The 22,774-nt window shown below is 45.1% G+C and overlaps 2 protein-coding genes across 2 annotated transcripts; both read left to right on the forward strand.

Annotated features, from left to right (window-relative positions):
• The first annotated feature begins 4,235 nt into the window (after nt 1–4,235).
• On the forward strand, nt 4,236–10,967 carry EPPIN (epididymal peptidase inhibitor). Its single transcript, XM_047068385.1, has 4 exons — nt 4,236–4,561; nt 6,286–6,417; nt 10,009–10,176; nt 10,660–10,967. Exons 1-4 carry the CDS (start codon nt 4,477–4,479, stop codon nt 10,665–10,667), a joined length of 393 nt encoding a protein of 130 aa, XP_046924341.1. The 5' UTR covers nt 4,236–4,476; the 3' UTR covers nt 10,668–10,967.
• Nucleotides 10,968–12,778: 1,811 nt separating this feature from the next.
• On the forward strand, nt 12,779–17,603 carry LOC124503997 (WAP four-disulfide core domain protein 6B-like). The gene is made up of 4 exons (XM_047069251.1): nt 12,779–13,335; nt 14,755–14,886; nt 16,520–16,687; nt 17,338–17,603. Coding segments are annotated over exons 1-4 (393 nt in total). The 5' UTR covers nt 12,779–13,244; the 3' UTR covers nt 17,340–17,603.
• The last annotated feature ends 5,171 nt before the right edge of the window (nt 17,604–22,774 follow it).

A 22,774-nucleotide genomic window follows, 5' to 3' on the forward strand; every position in this document is an offset into this window, starting at 1 on the left:
GATGGTTTTCTTTTTATACATTTACTATTGTTATTGGATATTACTGTGGAATTTTATCAAATACACTTTAAGCATCTAATCATGTAATAATTTTCTCTTCTAATTTGTTAGTATAAGAACTTATATTATTAAATTTCCATATGTTGAACCATCCTTGCACTCCAGGACTGACCTTAATCATATCGAGGGTATACTTCTATTAATACACCGAAGGTACTTTAAGCAAATAGTTTATTCAGAAATTTCACATCAACAATCAAGAGAAAAATAGGCCTATTACTTTTGTATGTTTTGCTATTGGAATCATATTACTTTCAACAAACTAGCATGGAAAACTAATTGGGAGGTTACTTATTTTTCCTATGATTTGTAATATTTTAATATCTCAATTTATTTTTATTTTCTTTCAAGTAATATATATGCCCAACATGTGGGGCATGAATTCATGACCCTGAAATCAAGAGTTGCACACTCTACCTACTGAGCAGCCAGGCACCACCTATGGTCTGTAATATTTTAAATAAAAATTTCCATAATAATATTTTAATAATATTCTCTATTTTTTAGGGCTACACAAAATTGAGCTCCAAAAGCAACTAGGTAAGGTTTCTTGTATAGTGGTATATTTGAAATAATTTTTTATAAATTTTTAATGTTTATTTCTTTATTTTGAGAGAGAGAGTGAGCACGAGCAGGGGAAAGGCAGAGAGAGAGAGAGGAAGAGAGAGAGAGGGAGAATCCCTAGCAGGCTCCACACTCAGCCTGGAGCCCAACACAGGGCTTGATCCCACAAACTGTGAGATCATGACCTGAACCAAAATCAAGAGTCAGGTGTTGAACCAACTGAGCCACCTGGGCAACCCTATTTTTACTAATTTTTTTCTTGTACTTTACCTTACAGTGTATATAGGCTTTCTACCTCCTCCTCCATAAATTTCGGTCTTTTATATGTTGCTAAAATTGATCCATTTTCTATTTTCAAATGTATTACCTTAAAGTAGTATAACTGATTTTGTACATAATTCTTTTTTTGTCTTTAACTTTGTTTAATATTTTCTTCAATATACTCATGTTTCCACCCCACCCACACTATCCACCAATCATTCAAAGCATTTACCACCTATCCATCCGCTCACCTAGCTTGCATTGAAATACCTTTAAACTTATTGATCTTTCCACCCATTCTCTCACTCATATATCCACCCACTTACCCTTCTCACCCACCTTCTTTCTACATATCCAGCTGCCTGTTTTATATCTAGCCTTTACTCATCTTTCATACAAACACATTCTCTCATACCTGTCAACATAGGTCTCCATCATTTCTACACCCATCTCCCCTCCATCCACCTAACAATTCACTCATTTACCTGCCATTCAGAGTTTCCATCAATTACCCGTTTGTCCCATTACTAACCTATCCATCCTTATGTTCAATCCAATCCATTTATTCACCCAGCCATTCATCCCCCCAGCCATGTTCAGGCATTCATGCACCCAAATATCCATGATACCCTCACCCATCCTTTGTATTCTTCCAACAGTATTCCCATTCATCATACTATGAGCCATCCATCTATCCACATAGCTACCTTGCTCATCCAGTAGTCTGCACCGAGTGTTTATTCTGGCCCTATTAATGTTCTAAACACTAGGTCCTAGACACAGACCTGTTCAGTGGAGCTCAGGGTTTATTTGAGGAAACAAACACGAAACTCAGTAACACACTTAGAGGCACAGAAAACAACACAGAAAGCCAAGCACAGGAAGCTTGATCAATGTCTTGGCCTAATTACAAGCAGAAATCTCCAGGTAGAAGCCATCTACCTTGGTACCCCTTGGAGTCCCTCATTCTGACCAGCAGATTGGTGCTAGAATAGAAGTGTGGCTGAGGTAGAGGGAGGGCACCATGACTGACCATCGGTGAGAGGAGATAAGGGAAGGAGGGCAAAGATCCACATGGATCCTTACTCAGCCTTCTTCAAGAAATTGAGTAAGGAAGGGGTAAAAGAGGTCATTCATCCTAGGCCCCCAAGACATAAATTTCATCTCATCTGCTTGAAAAGTGAGACCCTTGGGTGGGACTTGAAATTAGACAAGGCAGAATAGATAGAACAACTAGAAATTCTGAGTTTTCATTTACTTTCAAGAAAATTTAGAGAAGAATTCAGCCTTCCCTGGGGCACTGGGAGCCATTTGGACATTTAGTCTCTGTGGGTCCCTAGCTTCTGTCCCCACTATGGACATCACCTTCATCCCCTTTGTGTGCACTATTCCTCCCTACCTGCAACTCCATAGTAAGATATATTCACATCAATATCAGAAGGTTCCATAGTGACCTCTGACAAGAACTCAGATACTCCTTTCCCTCTTACCTTTATCTCAGACACTCACTCACTCGGTGACATGGAGTCATAATCTGCACTCCTCTGGGCCTTATGACCCCTCTAAGATGAAGAAATGGACGTGTGCCCTCAGAGTCCTTGCACCAGGTGGTTCAGCTTTGTATTCTCTCCTGGCCTGAGTATGGGAGGGACATAGAATAAGAGGGGAGGGACAGCACTGCTCAAGACATCTTGGTGGTTCATTAGAAATTCTATTCTCTGCTCCCTTTGTGGGGTTCAGTGGGATCCAGAAACTGATGGGATTGGACTGTGTGGTATAAGTGCCTGATATGCAGCTTTTTTATTTTAATGTAAGTGCCTGACACTAAGCTTTTGAGTGCTGAGGCATCCATTTCGAAGACATCCATATCGAATAAATGCAGCACCAGCTGTATAACACAGATATTAACAACACAGCTAGATAAGGAACCAGGCTGTCCTCACCCATGAAGTTCCCCCTTTGGAAAGGCCTCGAGGATCCCAGATAACAGACCACCCGAGTGACCCTGCTTCTCCCTCCCCACACCCTGATTCCCACTTTTATATGCTTTAAATTCGCCAATAAAAAGTGAATCCATGAAACCCTAGACATTCCACCCTTGGACCCTAATAAAGGCAGAGAGCCCCAGGTCCATACTTCCTACCCTTCTCTTTGTCCACAACCTTCTGTGTGGCCTTCTGGCATGCCATATACCCTCCAAGGCTTGTGAGTAATAATAAATTGTGTGCTCTGAAGTTCCCTGATGGTGTGGCAGAGGTAAGTCCTGTGATAACAATAAGAACCACAAAGTCTGGTCCAACCACAATGCTTCCCCATGGTGGTGGAGGCATGTCTGTCAAGGGAATGCCTGTGGGCCTCACTTTGAGTAAATATGCCCCCAAGAGTGTCTCGGGCCTTCCTAGCTGAGAATATCACTGTCAATAGGCTGAGACACACACCACAGATTCCCACAGGGGGCTCTGTCTGTGATCCTAAATTTTGTGACCATATAGTCACTCACTGATGATACAGCTGGCTTTGTCTGGCTTCTGCCCATCATGTAGCACAAATGGAGAACAACTTGACCCAAAGTGCAACAGCTAGTTGAAGAAAGAAACAGGGACCCTACAGACAACATTTACTCTCTAAGGAGAGTCTCTCCCTCTACCGGGACTGACTGGCTGGCTGGCAGGCATTGTGGAGTCCATGTAGGAATGCTGCCAAATTCTCCAGCACCCTCTCCAGGGCCCTTTCACCAGTCCAGTCAGAAGCCAGCAACTCTACTGTCTATGCACTTTAACTGGGGTGTGGTCTCTCAGGCAGGCCTCCCCATTTTACAGTTCCTCCTCAGACAACAAGATGCACCAGATGGAGGACACTCACTATAAGCTCTGCTGACATTCTCCACTGCTCTCAAAGCAATATGACCTTGACAAACAGTATCTGAAAATTCTGCTGACAGGCTCCTCCTCCCTCACACTCCACTCTGTGGTAACATATTTACTCTTTGGCCTTTGTCAAAGAATATGAACTACCCAAAGAGAAAAGGGAGAAGGTTGGATGAAATGGTGGGAGAGGGAGAAAGAGACACAGAGACCATGAGAAGCCCACAGAAAAAGAGAATAAGGCAGACACCAACACGGAGAAGCACATCTAAACAAAGAGATACCAAGACATCCATAGAGATACATTGTCAGAGATAAACAAAAGGGGCATAGCAGTTAATGTGCAGATAAAGTGGAAAATGAATGGAGAATGAGGACATTCCATAACTCTCAAAGTTATCAAGACCCCTGGTGGTGGCATGTACTCCTAAGTTCACATGGAAAGTGAGATAAGCTTTGTCCACACCCCACGGTGGACCAGAGGGCCTAGCCTAGCCCGGGCTGTTGAGCATCATGAACCATCCAAGAAAAGACTCTTCCCCAGAGCTGTGGGCTGTAGATGCCAGCTGGCCACATTGACGATCTCAGGAACTTGGCGTTCCCAGCAGGATAAGAGGTGTCTGGCTTGACTCCAGTTCTCACATCCAAGATACTGACTACTGAAGAAATAGGCTGGCCAGACATTTTCATATTCTGGAACCACTGAACAGGCCAGCTCTTCTTCAGAATGGCGTCTTCTAGACTTTTGAGCATCCTGGTCTTATCCGCCTTTCTAGTGAATGTCCAGGGTTTCGGTGACTGGATCTTTCCCAGTAAGTAGTGGGGCCTCAGCCTTCGCGCTGAAGAGAGGGAGGGTGCTGGGAGAATGAAACAAGGAACAGGTGCTAAGACTTGAGTTGCTTCCCACCATGTTAGTCCTGGTCCAAGGTTGGGAGGTATTTGGAATATTTCTTCCAATTTCCCCCTTTATGGAAATGCCCTCTCTGAATGCAAGAATCTGGACCTGAGGCAACCCCCAATTTCAGCCCCTTTGAAGTAGAGGGTCAATTGGGGGTGGAAGGAAGAGTCACAGGATCTTGCATTTATGGGAGGGGCTTTAAGAATCTGGGAAGTCTAGGGGATCTTCCCCTTACCCCACAAAAAATAGCCTCCTTTCTCAGGATATTATCTCTATCAACTCCTGATTCTTTCAAATGTAGTCTTATAAAGTATTCCTGCATCCCCAGGGGTTCCCTACCTTTGGGATAAAAGACAGTATCCAGAAGTTTCTTTGAACTGAAGACAGTAATCCTCCATGACTATAGAGTAATAATGACAATTGGTTACCATTTAGTCAACATTCAGAAAGTAGGGAGTTAGAGAGATCTGGAGTCAGACATGGTGGGTCCAAACTCTGGTTTCACTGTTCAGTAGCCATAAACTAGGGCAAGTTAGTTAGATTCCATGTGCTTCAGTCTCCTCCTGCACAAAATGTGGATGTCAGTAGAACTGACCTCTTAGAGGTATTAGGAGGATTATGGGAGATAGCATTTAAATTTTTTTTTAAGTTTATTTTTGAGAGAGAAAGTGTGAACAGGAGTAGGAGAGGGACAGAGAGAGAGGGAAAGACAGAATCCCAAGCAGACTCTGCACTGTCAGAACAGAGCCCGATGCAGGGCTCGAACTCGCCAACTGTGAGATCATGAGCTAAGCTGAAATCAAAAGTTGGACACTTAACCTACTGAGTCACCCAAGCGCCCTGAGATAGCATTTAAAATGCACAGAAAAGTCCTTGGTGTATGGTAAACAGTGGATAAACGTTAGTTAACATTGCTATGCATCAGTTCCTATGATTGTAACTTTACGCACTTTGTCTCATTTCCTCCTCAACAACTTTGTAAGGCTAAAACAAGTTTACAAGTGAAGAAACCAAGGTTCAGAGAGGTGAGTGGTAAACCAAGATGTAGAATTTAAAAACCCAACTCTCTGACGCCAGGGTGAGTGTTATTAATCATTGTGCAATAGCGCCCCTGGGAGGAACTCCAAAACACTGACTCCTCAACCAGGCCAAAATGACCAGATTAATTTAGACCAGTGGATTTCAATGGGCGATTTTGCCTTCCAGGGGACATTTGCAATATCTGCAGATATTTTTGATTGTTAAACTGGAGAGTGCTATTGGCTTCTGGTGGATAGGGGCCCGAGACGCTGAACACCCTACTGATAGGGGCCCGAGACGCTGAACACCCACAGGACAGCCCTCCTCCTCCCATAAATAATGATCATAAAGACTGGCAAGTTTGAGAAATCCTGCATTAGAGGGGATGAGGCTAAGGGGTGGAACTAGGGATGGGGTAAGAAGGTAGAGAGTGGTCAGAAGGGAAGTCAGTGTAGGCAGTGCTTGGAAATACATGAGAGCACCCTAAGGAAAAGGACTCCTGTGGATGAGCAAAGAGAAAGCAAACATCCCTGACTTTACAGAGTTGCCTTGGGCTGGGAGAAGAGTGGACACTGTGCCCTCTAAGATTCACGGTTGTAAAACTGTCCTTTCCTTTAGGGAGATGCCCCAGAATCCAAGAGAAATGTGAATTCAAAGAAAGGGATGAATGTACGAAGGACAGACAATGTCTGGACAACAAGAAGTGTTGCATCTTCAGCTGTGGAAAAAAGTGTTTAGACCTCCACCAAGGTAATACTAGGAGCCTCAGAATAACCAGCCCCTCTGCCCACACCCTCACCTTCTGCCCACCTGTGTAGCATCATCCCTGCTTTACTAAGGGCTGGTCTTTCAGCAAGATTGCTGGACGGGGAGACCTGTAATTTACATCCATCACTGCCCCTAATATTATGTGTGACATTAGGTAGTATCTTCATCCAATCTGGTCTTTGATTTCCCCAAACAGAATGTGAGTGTAGGATTGAAGCAGATAGTCTCTTGGCTGCTTTCACTCTTATGGTTTTCTTTTTTTGTTTATTTCTAACTCATGATTTTCTTAGTCTCCATGTGGCCATTGTTGGCACATTGTTGCTGCAAGTGATAAGTAAGCTATTGGTATTTACCAGCTTTTTGTTGCTGAGGGGCTGCCTCTCTGCTTCTCTAAGTTCAATTTAGCACCAGGAAACATCCCTCGACTACTGCAGACCAGAGGGTTTTTCCTTTGTTCCTGCGATCTTAACTCCATGCCCATCTTCTTGGGCTCCAAAAAGGCTATCAAAGATTCTTTACTCATTTAGTTAACAAATATGTATTGAGTATCTCTGAGAGTCATAATGGGATTTGACTCGTGTGGTCAAGGAGGTAAGGAAGGCTTCCATGAGAAAGCAAACCTGAAGTTGAGTTCAGAAGGATGGGTAGGAAATTTAGGCAAAGAGTGGATGGGAGGGATTTCAAGGCACAGAGAATAACATGCACAAAGGCTCAATGGTGGGGCTTAGAGAGGCCAGACAGCAAGAATGTGTATGAGCACGGCATGAGGGAAAGGATCTGGTGAGATAGGGTCTGGTGGGCTGACATCTCACTTTGATCCCAAGAGCAATGAAAATCCACTGAGGTGGACAGTGATGCGATCAGGGTTTTATCACTAACAGAGGAGAAACAGAATGTCTTGAAGGATTTCAGGAAAAGAGGATATGGTAGCTTGGACCAGAGAGGTAGCTGAGGGGATGGAGAAGAGTGGGCTGTGTTTGAAAGATGTCTAGGCAGTAAAGTAAGCAGGACTTGACAATGGACAATGGGGCAGAGTGGGCAAGAGGATGGTGAGTTGTTCATTTGCCTAAAGGTGAGGGTTTTTGAATCTAGGTTTTCTGAGTTCAAGTCTTAGTCTGTCACCAGCCTGGGAAAATTAACAACTTTCTCCTGTTGTTCCTCACTTTCCCCAGATAAGAAAAGAACCAATGTTAAAGGCTATTTGGAGGATCAAACAAGATGATGCACAGGAAGTGCTTAGAGCAATTCCTGGACACAATTTAGCCAAGTGACACATATTAGCTTAAGTTATTTGTTTAGGGAGTTCCTAAAAAGCAGAGGCCATGCCTTTTGTCTCTTAAAGCATCTTGAGGGGCACATGAGTGGCTCAGTGAGTTGAGTGTCACACTCTTGGTTTCAGCTCAGGTCACGATCTTGAGGTTCGTGAGTTCGAGTCCCACATGGGGTTCTGTGCTGATGGTGTGGAGCCTGCTTGGGATTCTCTGTCTCCTTCTTTCTCTGCCCTTCCCCTGCTCATGTTGGCACTTCCTGTCTGTCTGTCTCTCTCTCAAAAATAAATAAATATTTATTTTAATAAGCATCTTGCACATAGTAGGTGCTCAATGAATGGCTTATTCGGTTCAGGTCAGGGTGCATTTTGTTTTACCCTTAACGTTCTGCAAGATCCAATTCTATGCCAGACCACCTGCTAGGAATGGGGCTCCAAGATGAAATCAGACACAATCTCTGCTCCCTTGGAAGCTCATGACCTCATGGAGAAGACTGAGGAGGGAATCCATTGACAACCATGCACAAGAGATTCAGAAGCATGGTGGAACAATGAAGGATCGGTCCAGGAAGCTATGGGGGTGTGGGGTTTAGAATGGAGTCAGTGACATCACAGAGAGCTGATGTCTGAGTAAGGTTTTGAAGGGAGAGTGGGACTGTCGCTAATGAACAACAGCGGGGTGGACAGAGGAAATGAAAGCGAAAGGTGTGGAGGTGTGGGATACCATGGGGTGTTGAAGGTTGCAGGAGCATGTACCTCAAATGGTACTGTGGTGTCAGGTGGTGGTGCAGAACCACAAGCGGGAGCCAGGCTACAAAAGGCTTGTGGGTCAGTGGAAGACTTTGCCATGAAGTAAGGTCCTAGCTGTGGAATGACATGATCAGCTTTGTTTCAGGTCCAGTAGGTGCTTCCCTCTGGCAGGCAGAATGAAGGACTGATTAGAAGGGCCAGAGACAGGGCCAGGAAGATCAGTTCCAGGCTATCCCAACAGCCCAGGCATGAGACACCAAGATTTAAAGAGAGTGTCAGAGAGGTGAGCTAAGAGGAGGATAAAAATCAGCAGGACTTGCCTGTTCAGCTATGGGAAGTTTTCCCTCATGGAACTCAGAGTTGAGTTCAGATCTACATTCATTTGCTAGGGCTGCAGCAACAAAGGACCACAAACTGGGTGGCTTAAACAACAATATATTGTCTGACAGTTCTACAGGCTACAAGTCCAAGGTCAAGTGTTGGCAAAGCAGGTTCTTTCTCAGGTTGTGAGGGGGAGAATCTGTTCCACGTTTTTCCTCTAATTCCTGATGGTTTGCTGGCAATATTTGGCAATCCTGGGCTTGTAGACTTCTGCCTTCAGCTTCATCTCTCTCTCTCTCTCTCTCTCTCTCTCTCTCTCTCTCTCTGTGTGTGTGTGTCCAAATTTCCCCTTTCTATAAAGAAACCAGCCCTGTTGGATTAGGGATGCATCCTACCCCAGTATAACTCATCTGAACTAATTACATTTGCCACAACTCTATTTCCAAATAGGGTCACATTCTGAAATCCTGAGGATTAAGATTCAACATACAAATGGGGGCGGGGTGAGTAGGGAGAGACACAATCCAAACCATAACAGGACTGAAGCTAACTGAGGGAGGAAAGGTGCTGGACCATCTAAAATACTAGTCCCTGGCTTCCCTGAGTGGACTTCCCCTTTACTCATGATCCCATATTCTCTCTTCCTGGCATGGTTTAGGGGGCAGAGTATGTGGTTTATAATTTGCCATTTCCAAGGCACTTCCATATCTTTAATCCATTCAGGATGTATTTACTGAGCAGCTACTCTATGCCAGGCACTGCTAGAAGCTGCACATTCAGATATAATCAAGGAGTTCACAACCTCGAGTGCCATGAAGGCAGTCTCACTTGTACCTCAGGATGGCTCTGTGCCACAAGCAAGGTGAGATTTTGCATTCCCATTGTACAGAAGAGGAAGTCAAGGACAAGACAGGTAATGTGGGAGGTGAATACACACACTGATTTGGGAGCAGAGCCTTCAAATTAGTCTCCTCACTCTCAGGAAGATAACAGGGACAGTGACCAGAAGGAATGGGAGAGACCGATGTTCTCCGGGGATGCAGACACCCAAACAGCTCCACTCTGGGGTCTCCCTACAATGTGCACAATATACCAATGGGTCTGGGTTCCTGAGGTGTGAAAAGGTGAAAGGAGCCTGCTCAGTTTCATCTCTGGTGGTGTCCAGGGGTAACAATAACAGCTCCTTTTTTGAGGGGTGGGCACTCTTATTTCTCAACTCTGGGGTCTCCCTACAGACATATGTGATATGCCCAAAGAAACTGGCCCCTGCATGGCCTTTTTTCATCGTTGGTGGTATGACAAGGAAAAGGGTACCTGCTCTAGGTTCATCTATGGTGGCTGCAAAGGAAACAATAACAACTTCCAAACCAAAGACATGTGCCAGAACATGTGCTCCAAAAAACGTGAGTCCCTGGGGCTTCCCAACCTCATTAGGGCCATGCTGAAAGGTCTGGGTGTTGGTTGCTTTGTTCAGGGTTGGCTACGTCCTTGGCAGACCAGTGCTGGCAGAGCCAGCTCCACTTGGGGGGTAAGTATGCACCTGGCAGAGGGTTGGATAGCAGCTTTCTGGGAATTGAGTTTGGGAAGGGACATGGTCATGAATCAAAGCTGGCAAGTATGAGGGATGGAAGGAGGATGCAGACATGATGAAATCCCAGAGACCAACTTCAGAGAGGTCACAAGACATCCATATTAGTGCTGGATTGCCAGCAATCTGCTCCCAACCACATCCAATTCCGCTTTTAAGGAGGAAGCCATAGCTCCCCAAAGCAAACCCACTTTGTTTTAACCTGCTGTGCAAAGATATACGAGCATAACTTCAAGACTTGTTCTGAAGATAAGCTGAGCCCAAGTGCTTAACTGATCCTGTCCTACATTCTCTCCAGGCTTATAATCCTCATTGCATTAAGGATGTACCTGAACAACCACCAGGATTTGGCTCATGATCCAAGGCTCTGTCTGTGTGCCTGACCAATGGTCCACGCTGGTTTCCACTGTTCTACTCTCACATTCCAAGACCTCAGCTCTTCCCCTTACGGAGCCCCAGGATCTGCATTCGCCTTCCTCTATCTCAGACTCTTAAACATGGTATCATTCTGTTTTGACCCATCTCTATGCTTCTTTTCTTTATGTCCAATGTCTAGAGCCCCCTGCATAGCTCCCAATTTACCCCAGTAAAGTACTTTGTGTAGTCTTGTGCCTCTGAGGCTGAATAATTCACATCTGTTGGTACATTACACTTTGCAGAGAATAAAGGGTCACTGAGGCCTCTTGTGACACAATGAAAGGGAGGGGAAACAGTCAGCTCTCGAGAGCTGAGAGCTCCAGGGACATTGTCCCCCTCTGTTTCTTCAAAAAATTGTAAGATCCTTTTAAGACAAAGGTCTTTGGGCATTGCCTTAGTTTGGATCCCCCAGAAACTAATCCTGGGACAAGGACATGCGTGAAAACAGTTTACTTGGGAGATCTCTCAAGACACACAAGGTGGGGATCGGGTAAATGATACAGGCAAGAGAGGAGTCGACTATAAGCTGGTTACCGTGGAGGGAAACTGCAGCTTATTCTCCCAGGGGCCTTCTAAGGAATGCTGTAAAACATGTGTCCAAATGTCTGCATTCATCTCCAGTGACGGGGCAGTTGAGTCATTTAGTCATTGATTCCCATTCCTTCCTGGATGCCTGGGGGTATTAAAGCCCTTGCTCTTCCAGACTGTTCCACATGCAAGCTTAGCAAGATGTCAGGGAGCCAGAGAAAACCCATAGCACAGAAGTAGAGACTCTGACACTTGAAGTTGGAAGCTGTCTCTAAGCATTGGGTGTCATTCGGCCACAAAAGGAGCAAAACACTAACATATGCCACAAAAACCGAAAACGTTACTCTAAGCAAAAAAAGTCATACACAAAAGGTCACCTACAGTATGAATCCATTTTTATGAAGTATCCAGAATAGGTAGATCCATAGCAATAGAAAGTAGGTTAGTGGTTGCCAGGGATGGGATTGGGCTGGGGGGAAAGAGCAACTGCTAGTAGGTATGAGGTTTTCTTTTGTTTTTGCTTTTGTTTTTTAAGTTTCATTTATTTAAGTAATCTTTACACCTGACGTGGGGCTTGAACTCACAACCCCGAGATCAAGAGTCACATGCTCTTCCAATTGAGGCAGCAAGGTGCCTTCTTTTGGAGTGATAAAAATATTTTGGAACTAACAACGGTGGTGGTTACAGAACATTGTGAAGGTACTAAAAAGCCACTGACCTGTCCTCTTAAAAATGGTTAATCTTATCTGATGTGAATCCCACCTCAATTTTTCTAAAAGTGGGTTAGGAAAAACAAAAATGTGCACCAGGTCTGTCTCCTGTAGCTACAGGTGAAATCAGAGGCAAGCCAAGAACATGCCTTATTAAACCTTCAAACCTTAAGTTGGAGAACCCAGTGGAAGAATCTTCACGCCCCATAGCTGCTGGTTCTGATGTCATAACTGATAGTTATTATTTCCCTCCTGCATCAACCATTCCAAATTGCACCCAATAATAGAGGCTTTCTGTTAGTGCTGGCATCCTCTCCTGCTCTCAAAGCAGCATGATCTTGACAAATACTTTCTGAAGATTTGGTCCAACCTGAGATAAACCGGTCTCCTTCCCCACATGCTACACATGGTAATACCTTTACTTTTTGACGATGGTTTAAGAAAAGGGATGGCCCAAAAAGAAGAAAAAGGAGAAGGACAGAAGGGAAATGAAGGGCAGGGAGAAAGAGACCCGGAGGGAGACTCACAGGAAAAGAGAAAAAGGCAGGCACACAGCAAAAGGAGGAAGCACAGAAAGAAGAAAAATAGGAGCGCCTGGGTGGCTCAGTTGGTTGAGTGTCCAGCTTCGGCTTGGGTCATGATCTCGTGGTTTGTGAGTTCGAGCCCTGCGTTGGGCTCTGTGCTGACAACCTGGAGCCTGCTTCAGATTCTGTGTCTCCTCTTTCTGCCCATCCCCCGCTTGTGCTCTCTCTCTGTCTCTCAAAAATAAATAAATAAATGTAAGGAAAATTTAAAAAAAAAAAGAAGAAAAAAAAGTGTGAGAAAAATAAGGAGACAAATAGACATGTCAGGAGAAGGGTAAGACTGGAAAGAAAACTGGAATATTCTTGATCTCTAAACTCCACTGGAAAATGGAAGATGCTGGAATTGAACTTCCCTTTCTCCAAGGGAGTCTAGAAGTCCCAGACAATCTTTGCCTCTCTCCCTGGTTGACCAGAGAGCCAGAGAGCCGCAGCGAGCTGAGGAGTAGGAGCTGCTTTTCAAGAGTTCCTTCCCCCAGGGTTGGCGCTGTGGGTGCCAGCTACTCCCACCGGTGGCCTCGGGGACTTGGTGTTCCCCGGCACAGGAAGTGTGGCTCCTGTGCCAGGACAGCCAAAGATCAGAAGCAGGAGCTACTGCGGAGCAGTTCCTAATTTTCGTGCCAGCAGCCAGGCCAGTAGCTCTTAAAATGGGGCCCTTGGGACTTGTGCCAGTCCTGGTACTATTCATCCTCCTGGGGAGAGTTCAGGAGCCTGAGCTGGTTGAGGGGTTGCTTGGCAGTAAGTATCAGGGACTAGCCCTCCCAGTGGAAAAACGGAAGTTTCTGGGAGGGAGAAACAAAGAATTCTACAGAGGAGGAACACTTCCACCTTCAGCCTGGGACCCTGGGCAGGAGAAATGGGAGATATTCTCAGTCCTTCTCTCAGACCCCAAACTCCTGGTCAGATGCATTCCACGAGCACAGGGACCTGAGTCTGTAGCAACGGACTCCCCACTGTCATTATGAGAGGGATTCCTTCTAGACCAGGGGGCCATAAGATGGACTAAAAAGGTGCTGGAACCTTATGGACCTTTCCTATAAGAAAGATCCCGCCCCCCAGCACCTCCCTTAGCAGCTTTAAATCTCCCAGTTGCAGGGGCGCCTGGGTGGCGCAGTCGGTTAAGCGTCCGACTTCAGCCAGGTCACGATCTCACGTCCTGTGAGTTCAAGCCCCGCGTCGGGCTCTGGGCTGATGGCTGAGAGCCTGGAGCCTGTTTCCGATTCTGTGTCTCCCTCTCTCTGCCCCTCCCCCATTCATGCTCTGTCTCTCTCTGTCCCAAAAATAAATATTGAAAAAAAAATTAAAAAAAAAAATCTCCCAGTTGCAGCCCCAAAAGTCTCCCCATACCCACACCCCCAGAAGGTCCTTGCTTCTGGAGTTAAAGAATGGTCTCTGGAAGTCCCTTGAAATGCGGAAATATGAAGATCCCTTAAGTAGCAGCTAAAATACACTGAGCACTCAGCAGTGAAGCCATACATTGCAGGTTCAAATCCTGGTTCCTCTCCTCAGTAGCTGTGTGTGACCTTGGAAAGGTTCACATAACCTGCCTGTGCTGCAGATTCCTCTGTTTATAAAATGTGGATATTGATAGGACTCACCCATAGAGGTGTCATGAGAATTAAGGAGAAAAGGACAAGGGCACAGTAAGCATCTCGTTAATATTAGTTACCATTATTATGCCCCAGGCAGCTTGACGATGGCTTACAAGATTTGTCGCCTAATCCTCAAAACAACTCTATAGGCAGATGAAAGAGGCAAGGTCCAGAGATGATGCCTGTCATACTAAGGGTTGCACAGAATTCAAAGTCCAGCCACTTGACTCCACAAATGGAGATCTCAGTCACCTGGAGGAGCTACAGCACTCTTGCCCCCACCCAGGGAACATCCAAATACAAGAAAGCCAAGTGACCAGAGTAGTCCTAGTGGAGAGCATCCTATGAGTGGTGGGGTTGGGGGTAGGGCTGGGTGTAGGTACTACATGGTGAGTCGTTATCGGGTTGGGAGTGGGGACAGTGATGTGAAAATCCTGAGCCATCTAAAGGTCACTACCTTCTGGGGACGATGAAGTGAAAAAAGGCTTCTCTAACTCTGCAGTGGTGCTCTGGGCCTGGCAATGGAGGGTTCTGGCCTCCCTTCTTCCCTTGTTTTCTCCCTCAGAGAAGTGTCCCGAAAACAAACCACCATGCAGTTTCAAAGAAATCGACCACTGTGGGAGGAAAAAACGTTGCTCGGGGAAGATGAAATGTTGCAAGTTTAACTGTGCAAAGAAATGTGTAGACCCCGATGAAGGTAACACACAAACCCCCTGAACTATCCAGTGCCCTCACTCCTGACCCGCACTCTCTGCCCATCAGCACTGGCATTGCTGGACCCCTCCCCTTGAATGATGGCTGGTCTCTGACCAAGAGTCTGGATGCATCTTCTGCCTGACACAAATCCTAGCAGTGCTGGACTGGGATGGAGTTTATTTCTTTTCTCCCCTATTTAGGTATGTGGTGTGAGTAACAGAGATTTTCCTTTATGGGCCTTAGTTTCCCCATGTGTAAGAAAGATATAGGCATTAGACCACATGGTCTCTTGGCTATTCTTCTGCGATCCTCTGAGATGTCAAGGAACCACGGAGGTCCTATCAAATGCCAACATGGCATCAGGAGATATGATAGCTCTAAGAAACAAGTATCTTTCCAGGCCTCTTTGTCTATATAAATCCAGGATGCCTTCCCTAACCATTTTTGACCTCCTACACTCTTTCTGCTGTGCCCATATGATTGAGCTCTAAAGAGGACCATCAAGGACTATTCATTCATTCATTCTTTCTTTCAATAAGTATTTGCTGGTGCCTCTTACACCCATGGTGGTCTCTGCTTACTCAGCATAATCCAGGGAAGCAAGAAGGTTTTCATGGGAAAAGATCCAAGATATAAGATCAGAAAGATGGGTTGTAAGTAGGCAAAAATTGGAGGGAACAGCTTTCAGGCACAGGTAATAGTATGTGCGAAGGTCCTGTGTGAGGAGATAGCATGCTCAAGTCTAGAAAGTCTAGAGACCAGAGAGCAAGCATGCCCGTGATAAGAGAGAGAAATATGAGGATGGTAAAGCCAGGCTAGGTAGGCAAGACTCTGACAACGTTGGTTTTTGCCAGCCAGAGTAAGGGATCTTGTCTTGATCCTACAAGCAATAGAGTATTTATGTTCAAATCCCTATGTCATCTTCCTTAGGGAAGTTACTTAGCCTCTATGAGCCTCAGTTTCCTCATCTGCAAAATGAGGACCATAAGAGGACCTACCTGATAAGGTCATAGGTTAATATGTGTCAAGTGCTAAGAACTTTAATAAATACTGTTGTTGTTATGCTTTAGACTATGAGGTTCTAAAGAACTCTATTTGTACTTTGTAGTATTGTGAACAAAATGGTTACTCAATAAGTATTTCTTGAAGTGCAAGATATATATTCCTAAAGCATCCTCTCCGTGCCAAATTATCTGCTAGGAACTGGTGTACCAAAATAACATAAGGTGCAAACCTCACATTCTGATGGAGGAGTCAGAAAATATGAACAAATAATTACACAGAAGTGATCAATATGTGTGCAAGATTGAAAACAAGAAGAGCAAAAATTTAAATTTAAAAAAAGCAATAAAGAAAAGCAAAGAGTGAGGAATAGGGCCAGGAAAGACATCAAAGAGTTTGATGTCTAGGGATGGTTTTGAGGAATGAATAAGATTGCACCTAGTAAGCAAAAGAGGGATGGCACTCCAGGCATGTGCAAAAGCATGGAGGAGTATAGCAGCATAATATTTTTTAGCATGTTCATGTAGCTCTAAAAATATCATGCCTTACATTGTTCCAAGCCTATTCACAAGCCTGGAATATTCTCTAGCAAGGCAGAACCCAAAGAGTACTGCTCTGCAATCTCCCTGCAGACGTATGCAGTTTGCCCAAGGAAGTTGGCCTCTGCCTGGCCCTCATTCCACGCTGGTGGTACAACAAGGAAACCAAACGTTGCTCCAAATTCACCTATGGTGGTTGTGCTGGAAACAACAACAACTTCCAGTCTGAAGCTGTCTGCAGGTCCATCTGTCCAGATGTGTGTAAGTCCCAGGGGTCCCATCTCCCAAGCTCACTTGCACCAGTGGGAGGTCTGGGTGTTAACTGGTCCATTCCAGGAAGTTGGCAGGCCTGGAGCTGACAGAATCAGTCCAATCATGAGATAAGAATGCACCTTGCAAAGGGTAAATAGAGGACGTTTTGGGAAAGAGAAGGTGGGAATAGAAGCAGTAGTCAAAGGGAAGTTGGCAAGTAGGAGATGGAAACGGGATGCAGAAAGTGGAAGCACAAGTGGTGGAGTGCCCAAGACCATGTCAGAAGGAGGCCCAGTGAACCAGCCCAGAGCCCAGGGCTGGCCACCATGCACCATCACCCGTCCTCTTCATTTTCCTTTTTAAGGTGATTATAGCTAGGACAACCACACGCTTTATTGACCAAACAGAGAAAATTGACAGTGAAAGGGGATGCCATTCGTTACCACATTGGGATAACAGGCTTAAACTGGGTCTTGACAGGAAAAGACGGAGCACATGATCACCCTATGAGCCCCCAAAATCACTCCACTTCTGTTTTCTCTTCCTGTGAAAAGATATAAATATGACCCCATCTCCTTCTCTCCATTAACTATAGGATTTGGTTCCTAAGGTGAGTATGGCCCAAGCATCTCATCCTTTTCTATTCTGTTATCTTGCAGAGTCACCAACTCCCTGGGCAGGATAAAGAGAAGTAGAACAACCTCCAGAACTTGGTTGTATTCCAGGCCTCTCTCCATGTGTGCCTGACTGATGCTTCTTATTGGCTTCCTCAGCTGCCAAGACATTGGCTGCTCCAAAACCGAACCCCCGCATTTGCTTACTCTCTTTCCTCCAGCTCAGCTTCTTTCCAAACATAATGCCCTTTACCCTTTGGCCCTTTCTCAGTGTGAGATCCTATCTCTTCAACTCTCGGGGCCCCCATGTATCCTTCGGAAGCCACCAGTTTCCCCAGTAAAGTTTTCTGTGAGGTCTGGTATCTGTGAGAATGAATAATTCACATCTACTCCTGTGCAGTGTTCGGAGAACAAGAAGTCATTGGGTCCTCCAGGAACACCAAAAGAAAGAGAGAGGAGTATGGAAATCCTGCAAAATGGGAACTCTGGTGACCCTGTGGCCCTGGGAAAATTGTCATAAGATGCTTAGGAATGGAAGTAGGTTTGCTCAGATGAGGGATCATGAGGCTTGATCTCCATCAACTTCATGGTAGATCCATCTCCAAAAAGGCTCATAGACTCGTTCCCTGAGCTTTCAATAAAGGATACACTTCCAGAGTCCAGCACAGTCACTACAAATAGAAGGTAACTGGGGAGAGGCATGAGAGGAAGACTTAGGGAAAGCAAAGAAAAGATGCAGAGGAAGGAGGAAGAAAGGAGGGATGAAGGAGGGAAAGACACAGTTTGAAAGCAGGGACTCACAATTCTTTCACATACTTCAGTCTAGAGGTAGAGTCCACATCCTGTCCCTTTGAGTCCAGGCAAATGCTGGGACTGTTTTGACCAGGAGAGTAAAGCTAGATGATGCTGTGTGACTTCCAAGGATAGGCCAGGAAAAGTGCTCTCAATCCTCTCTGGATGCTTGTTGGGGGTGTGTGTGAAGCAGCTTCCACGTAAGAGGTTCAGCTACTCTGAGGCAACCATGCTGGGGAGGCCCAATCATACACTCTGGCCGAAAGCCCCAGAAAAGCTCTACCTGAGAATCAGTGTCACGTCCCAGCCACATGAATGAGCTTCCACCAAGCAGAGCTTCAGGTGATTGTGGTCCCAGCAGATATCTGGCTGCAACCAGGTGAACACCCCAGGAGAGCACCACTGGGCTGATTCCCTCCCAAAGTACCCACCCACAAAATAGTGAGAAATAGAAAATGTTTTGGGAAATTTCGTTCGCTGCAATAGGTAGATAACTGGAACATATGGAAAGGAAGTAGAAGGAGGAGGAAGGATAAGGAGGGGAGGGATGGGGGAGAGGAAAGGCATGGGGAAGAAGGACAGGGGTCCTCAAAGGACTGGGCAAGATAAGAAGGTGCCAGGCTTGAGGATTGAGCCCCACAGCAGGAGGTTTGGCCACCACCGCACACCAAAACCTGGATGTATCTTTTGAGTAAGTGCATTGTTTTGTACAACTTGAATCAAGAAGCTCTAAAGAAAGTCTGGGGTCCACTTACTGTTCAGTAGTTCCTTTCCTCTCCACATCGCTCAGTTTCACCCTCTTTAAAAAGGGCTGGTTAAACTGTTGGGTATTTCTGAAAATGTTATTGACAAACACATTAGGTCATTTGGGGTGGGCAGGGGCTGTCTAAAATACAGGTCCTTCAGGCCTTGCAGACACCATCCAGCCACAATTGACCCCACCGTGTTCTTCGATATCAAGGTGGAATGCAACCCTTTGGGCCACATGTCCTTCCAGCTGTTTGCAGACACAGTACCAAAGATAGCAGAGAACTTTTGTGCTCTGAACACTGGGGAGGAAAAAAATAGGTGATAAAGTTTTCTTCTTTCACTGGATTATTTTGGGACTATTGGCCAGGGTGGAGACTTTACTTCACATGCCATAATGGCACTGGCAGCTAGTCTGTCTATAAGGGGAGAAATCTGATGGTTAGAATTTCATCCTGAAGCATACAGGTCCTGGCATCTCATCCGTGGCAAATGCTGGACTCAACAAAAACAATACCCAGTTTTCCATCTGCACTGCCAAAACTGAGTGGTTAGATGGCAAGCATGTGATCTTTGGCAAGGTGAAAGAAGGCATGAATATTATGAAAGCCATGGGGCTTTATCTTAACTACCAGACCATTCCTTCTTTAGATCAGGAGAGCATCCCCTCACCCCCATCTTCTTGAAATATCCTATAAGCTTTTTGTTCTTTTGTTGCAGTTCTATGGGTTCCGTATTTTCCTTACTCTCCTCCAAGTCTAGCTGGGTTGCAGAGTTAAGTTTATGATTATGAAATAAAAACTAAACAATAACAACAACAAAATAAAAATTGGGTCCTCAAGACACCATAAATATGCATTTTTAACAAGTAGTGCCAAGTGATTTTAAAGTTTCAGAATTTGTGGATTGGATGATAGTTAAGGGCAAATCCACTGATAGGGGTGGGAAAAGGGCTTAAGAAGTATCTTGGTGCTTGCTCCTTTTACAGAAGGAGATCAGGAGAAAATATTAAAATCATTAGATGAATGTTAGAATCATTAACAGTGGGAGCATTGGGGAAAGATTGTGTGGAAGACCCCCAAGCCCTGCTAATCTGGCAGTTTTGCAGAGTGACCATCTAGCCAAATGGCTCCTGTGTGTGGCATCTCCCACATTTACGTGGCCCTTGCCTGCACACATCTGTGAGAGTTAGTCTCCTTTCCTGGGAAACCTCTTTGTACATCTTTATGATTCAGACCAAATTTTCAAGTCATCACTGGTCGACATCCTGTGGGAAGAACACTTATCTTGGAATAAAAATATCCAAATACAAATCCCAACTTTGCCCCTGGTTGAATGTATGACCTGGTTGAGACAGGGTAGGGTGGAGGGATGCTCCTCTCAGGACCTCAGTTTCCTGTCCATGAGTCGAGGGTGATGGATTAATAATGTCAAAGAGTACTTCTCAATTTGAAGAACTATGGCTGTTCAGGTACCCAGCCAAATCTGATAAGGACCTGAAGTTTGTCCATCCCATTAGTACCTCTCAGTTCTTGATTACGTTTACATACATGAATGACTGGAACAAAATAATTCTGCCCTAGAAGGTCCATGGACCAGAGCAGTCCTTGGAAATGGCCAGAGTGTGCTTTGCAGTTGACAGTGTCTTCTCACCTGCTGTCCTCAGGAATGAACTCAAAGCCCTCAGGGGCTGAGCGGAGGGAACACTCTACCTTACAAGGTCCTCAGTGGAAGATGCTGTGTTTTTTTGTTATCAACTATTTTCTCATTACTTTGCCCATTAGAACCCAGAGGACACCTCAAAATAGAATCTTCGAGTGTTTCTCATGGTGTCATACAGACCCAGGACCCCTTATCTTCCCTCTCTTTATTCTCTCTTGGAAGCTGTCTCCAGAGCCAAAAATGCCCAGAGGAAGCTGGAGATGATTTGGAAACTCAGGAAATGTTGAGTTCCGCAGCCCCAATAACTTTCCTTTTTATTTTCACACGTGTACAAATGGAAGCTTCTAGTAGGAAATAGACTCGTCCAAGACCTCACAGCAAATCAATAGCAAAACTGAAGTTAAAATTCAGGTTTGAAGAGTAACAAGGTGTTGCCAGATTTTACGGCCTAGTTGGAAATCAGGATGTGTATAATGGCTCTTTGTTAGCCATTCCTACATCTTAATCCCATTCCTAAATTGAAGAAGTCCCTACAGGGAGTCTTGATATGAGGTAAAACCAGAATTCCACTATAAAAGTTGAAAGAGCTAGACCCCCTATCAGTCAAGGTTCAGTAAAGGTCACAGAAACTATACTCAGTATCTCAAACAGAGAGGATGTAATGCTGAGAATTGGTTATACGAGCACTGGCAGTGGTAGGGAGTGCGTCCATGACTCCAAGGTTTGAGAGAATAAATTATTTGGGAATCTCAGACCTAGGCGCTCATAAAAGGGGCCCAGGCACAGCTGGAGCTCACGCCTCTGGCAGGACAGAGAGATGGGGGCTGTGTGGCTGGGGCTCAGTCTTCTAAAATGCACTGTGACTGGCGTTCAGACCTCCGAGGGGAACCTGGCTCAGATAGTGCTGGGCCCACCGGGTTGGGAGGTGCATGCAGCTGGTGCTGGTGTGTCCGGGGAGGTGCAATACATGTGGCTTGAAAACTGCCAAAAGGATCCAGAAGCTGGAGGTGTAACTGTTTTTTGCTGTTGGAGACGTGCTGACTGGAGCCAGAAACAGGAAGAAAAATCCCATTTCCCCTCATTTCTTTCTTTCTTTTTTTTAAACCAGGTAAAATTTATTTATTTATTCGTTTAAAAAATTTATTTTCAAGTTAGCTAACATACAGTGTACTCGTGACTTCAGGAGTAGAACCCAGTGATTCATCTCCTACATATGACACCCAGTGCTCATCCCAAAAAGTGCCCTCTTTAATGCCCATCACCCATTTAATCCAGGCCCCCACCCCAGAAACCCTCACTTTATTCTCTGTATTTAAGAGTCTCTTATGGTTTGCCTTATCTCTATTTTTATCTTATTTTTTCCTTCCCTTCCCCTATACTCATCTGCTGAGTTTCTCAAATTCCACATATGAGTGAAATCACATGATAACTGTTTCTCTGATTGGCTTATTTCATTTAGCATAATACACTCCAGTTCCATCCACATCATTGCAAATGGCAAGATTTCATTATTTTTGATCACTGAGTAGTATTCTATTGTGTGTATATATACCACTTCTTTTGTATCCATTCATCAGTCAATGGACAATTGGGTTCTTTTGTATCCATTCATCAGTCAATGGACATTTGGGTTCTGTCCATAATTTGGCTCTTGTGGATAGCGCTGCTATAAACATTGGAGTGCATGTGCCCCTTCAGGTCTGCATCTTTGCATCCTTTGGATAGATACCTAGTAGTACAATGGCTGGTTCTTAGGGTAGTTCTATTTTCAATTGTGATTGATTCTTTGATGTCTCTTTCTGTTGCCTCATCTCCCCTCATTTTACTTTTTCCCCTCAGTTTCTTCTATGTGTCTCCCACACAGAGTCTAACTAGACGCAACTGGCAAAAGAATGAGGGAAAACTCAGTTTTCACAGTCCCACTGGCTGCATCACAGAGAAGAGTGTGAAAGGATGGGCTTACAGCTGAGAGACAGTAGGTAGTTACTAGCATAGGCACTCTCCCTTGAAGCCTCTCTTGCAGCTACGAAGTAGGTACTTATCTTGGGCTCAGCCAATCAGACACTCCCACATTGAGCAGACACTGAACTAGGAGCCAGTAGGCAAGGAAGCAAGGCCAATGGAGAATTCATTCTGATGGCAACAGTGACAACAGACAGCCTCATCCTTTTTCTGGGAACAGTACTGGCAGGGATGATGGTGATGGCATTGATGGGGCAAGACAGTACAAGTGCTCAGTGTTCTGTTCACTGTGGCTTCAACTTTGCAGCCTTCCTTGTTC

The sequence above is a fragment of the Lynx rufus genome, unplaced genomic scaffold (genome assembly GCF_022079265.1).
Source record: "Lynx rufus isolate CCGP_SWC_20201006 ecotype Redwood Valley unplaced genomic scaffold, mLynRuf1.p SCAF_8, whole genome shotgun sequence".
In the NCBI taxonomy this organism is placed as follows: domain Eukaryota; kingdom Metazoa; phylum Chordata; class Mammalia; order Carnivora; family Felidae; genus Lynx; species Lynx rufus.

Coding starts and splice junctions, on each gene's coding strand:
- EPPIN (XM_047068385.1), top strand. CDS start 4,477: ATGGCGTCTTCTAGACTTTTGAGCATCCTGGTCTTATCCGCCTTTCTA. Junction 4,562..6,285: donor CGGTGACTGGATCTTTCCCA/GTAAGTAGTGGG, acceptor CCTTTCCTTTAG/GGAGATGCCCCAGAATCCAA. Junction 6,418..10,008: donor GTGTTTAGACCTCCACCAAG/GTAATACTAGGA, acceptor GTCTCCCTACAG/ACATATGTGATATGCCCAAA.
- LOC124503997 (XM_047069251.1), top strand. CDS start 13,245: ATGGGGCCCTTGGGACTTGTGCCAGTCCTGGTACTATTCATCCTCCTG. Junction 13,336..14,754: donor GGTTGAGGGGTTGCTTGGCA/GTAAGTATCAGG, acceptor TTTCTCCCTCAG/AGAAGTGTCCCGAAAACAAA. Junction 14,887..16,519: donor ATGTGTAGACCCCGATGAAG/GTAACACACAAA, acceptor ATCTCCCTGCAG/ACGTATGCAGTTTGCCCAAG.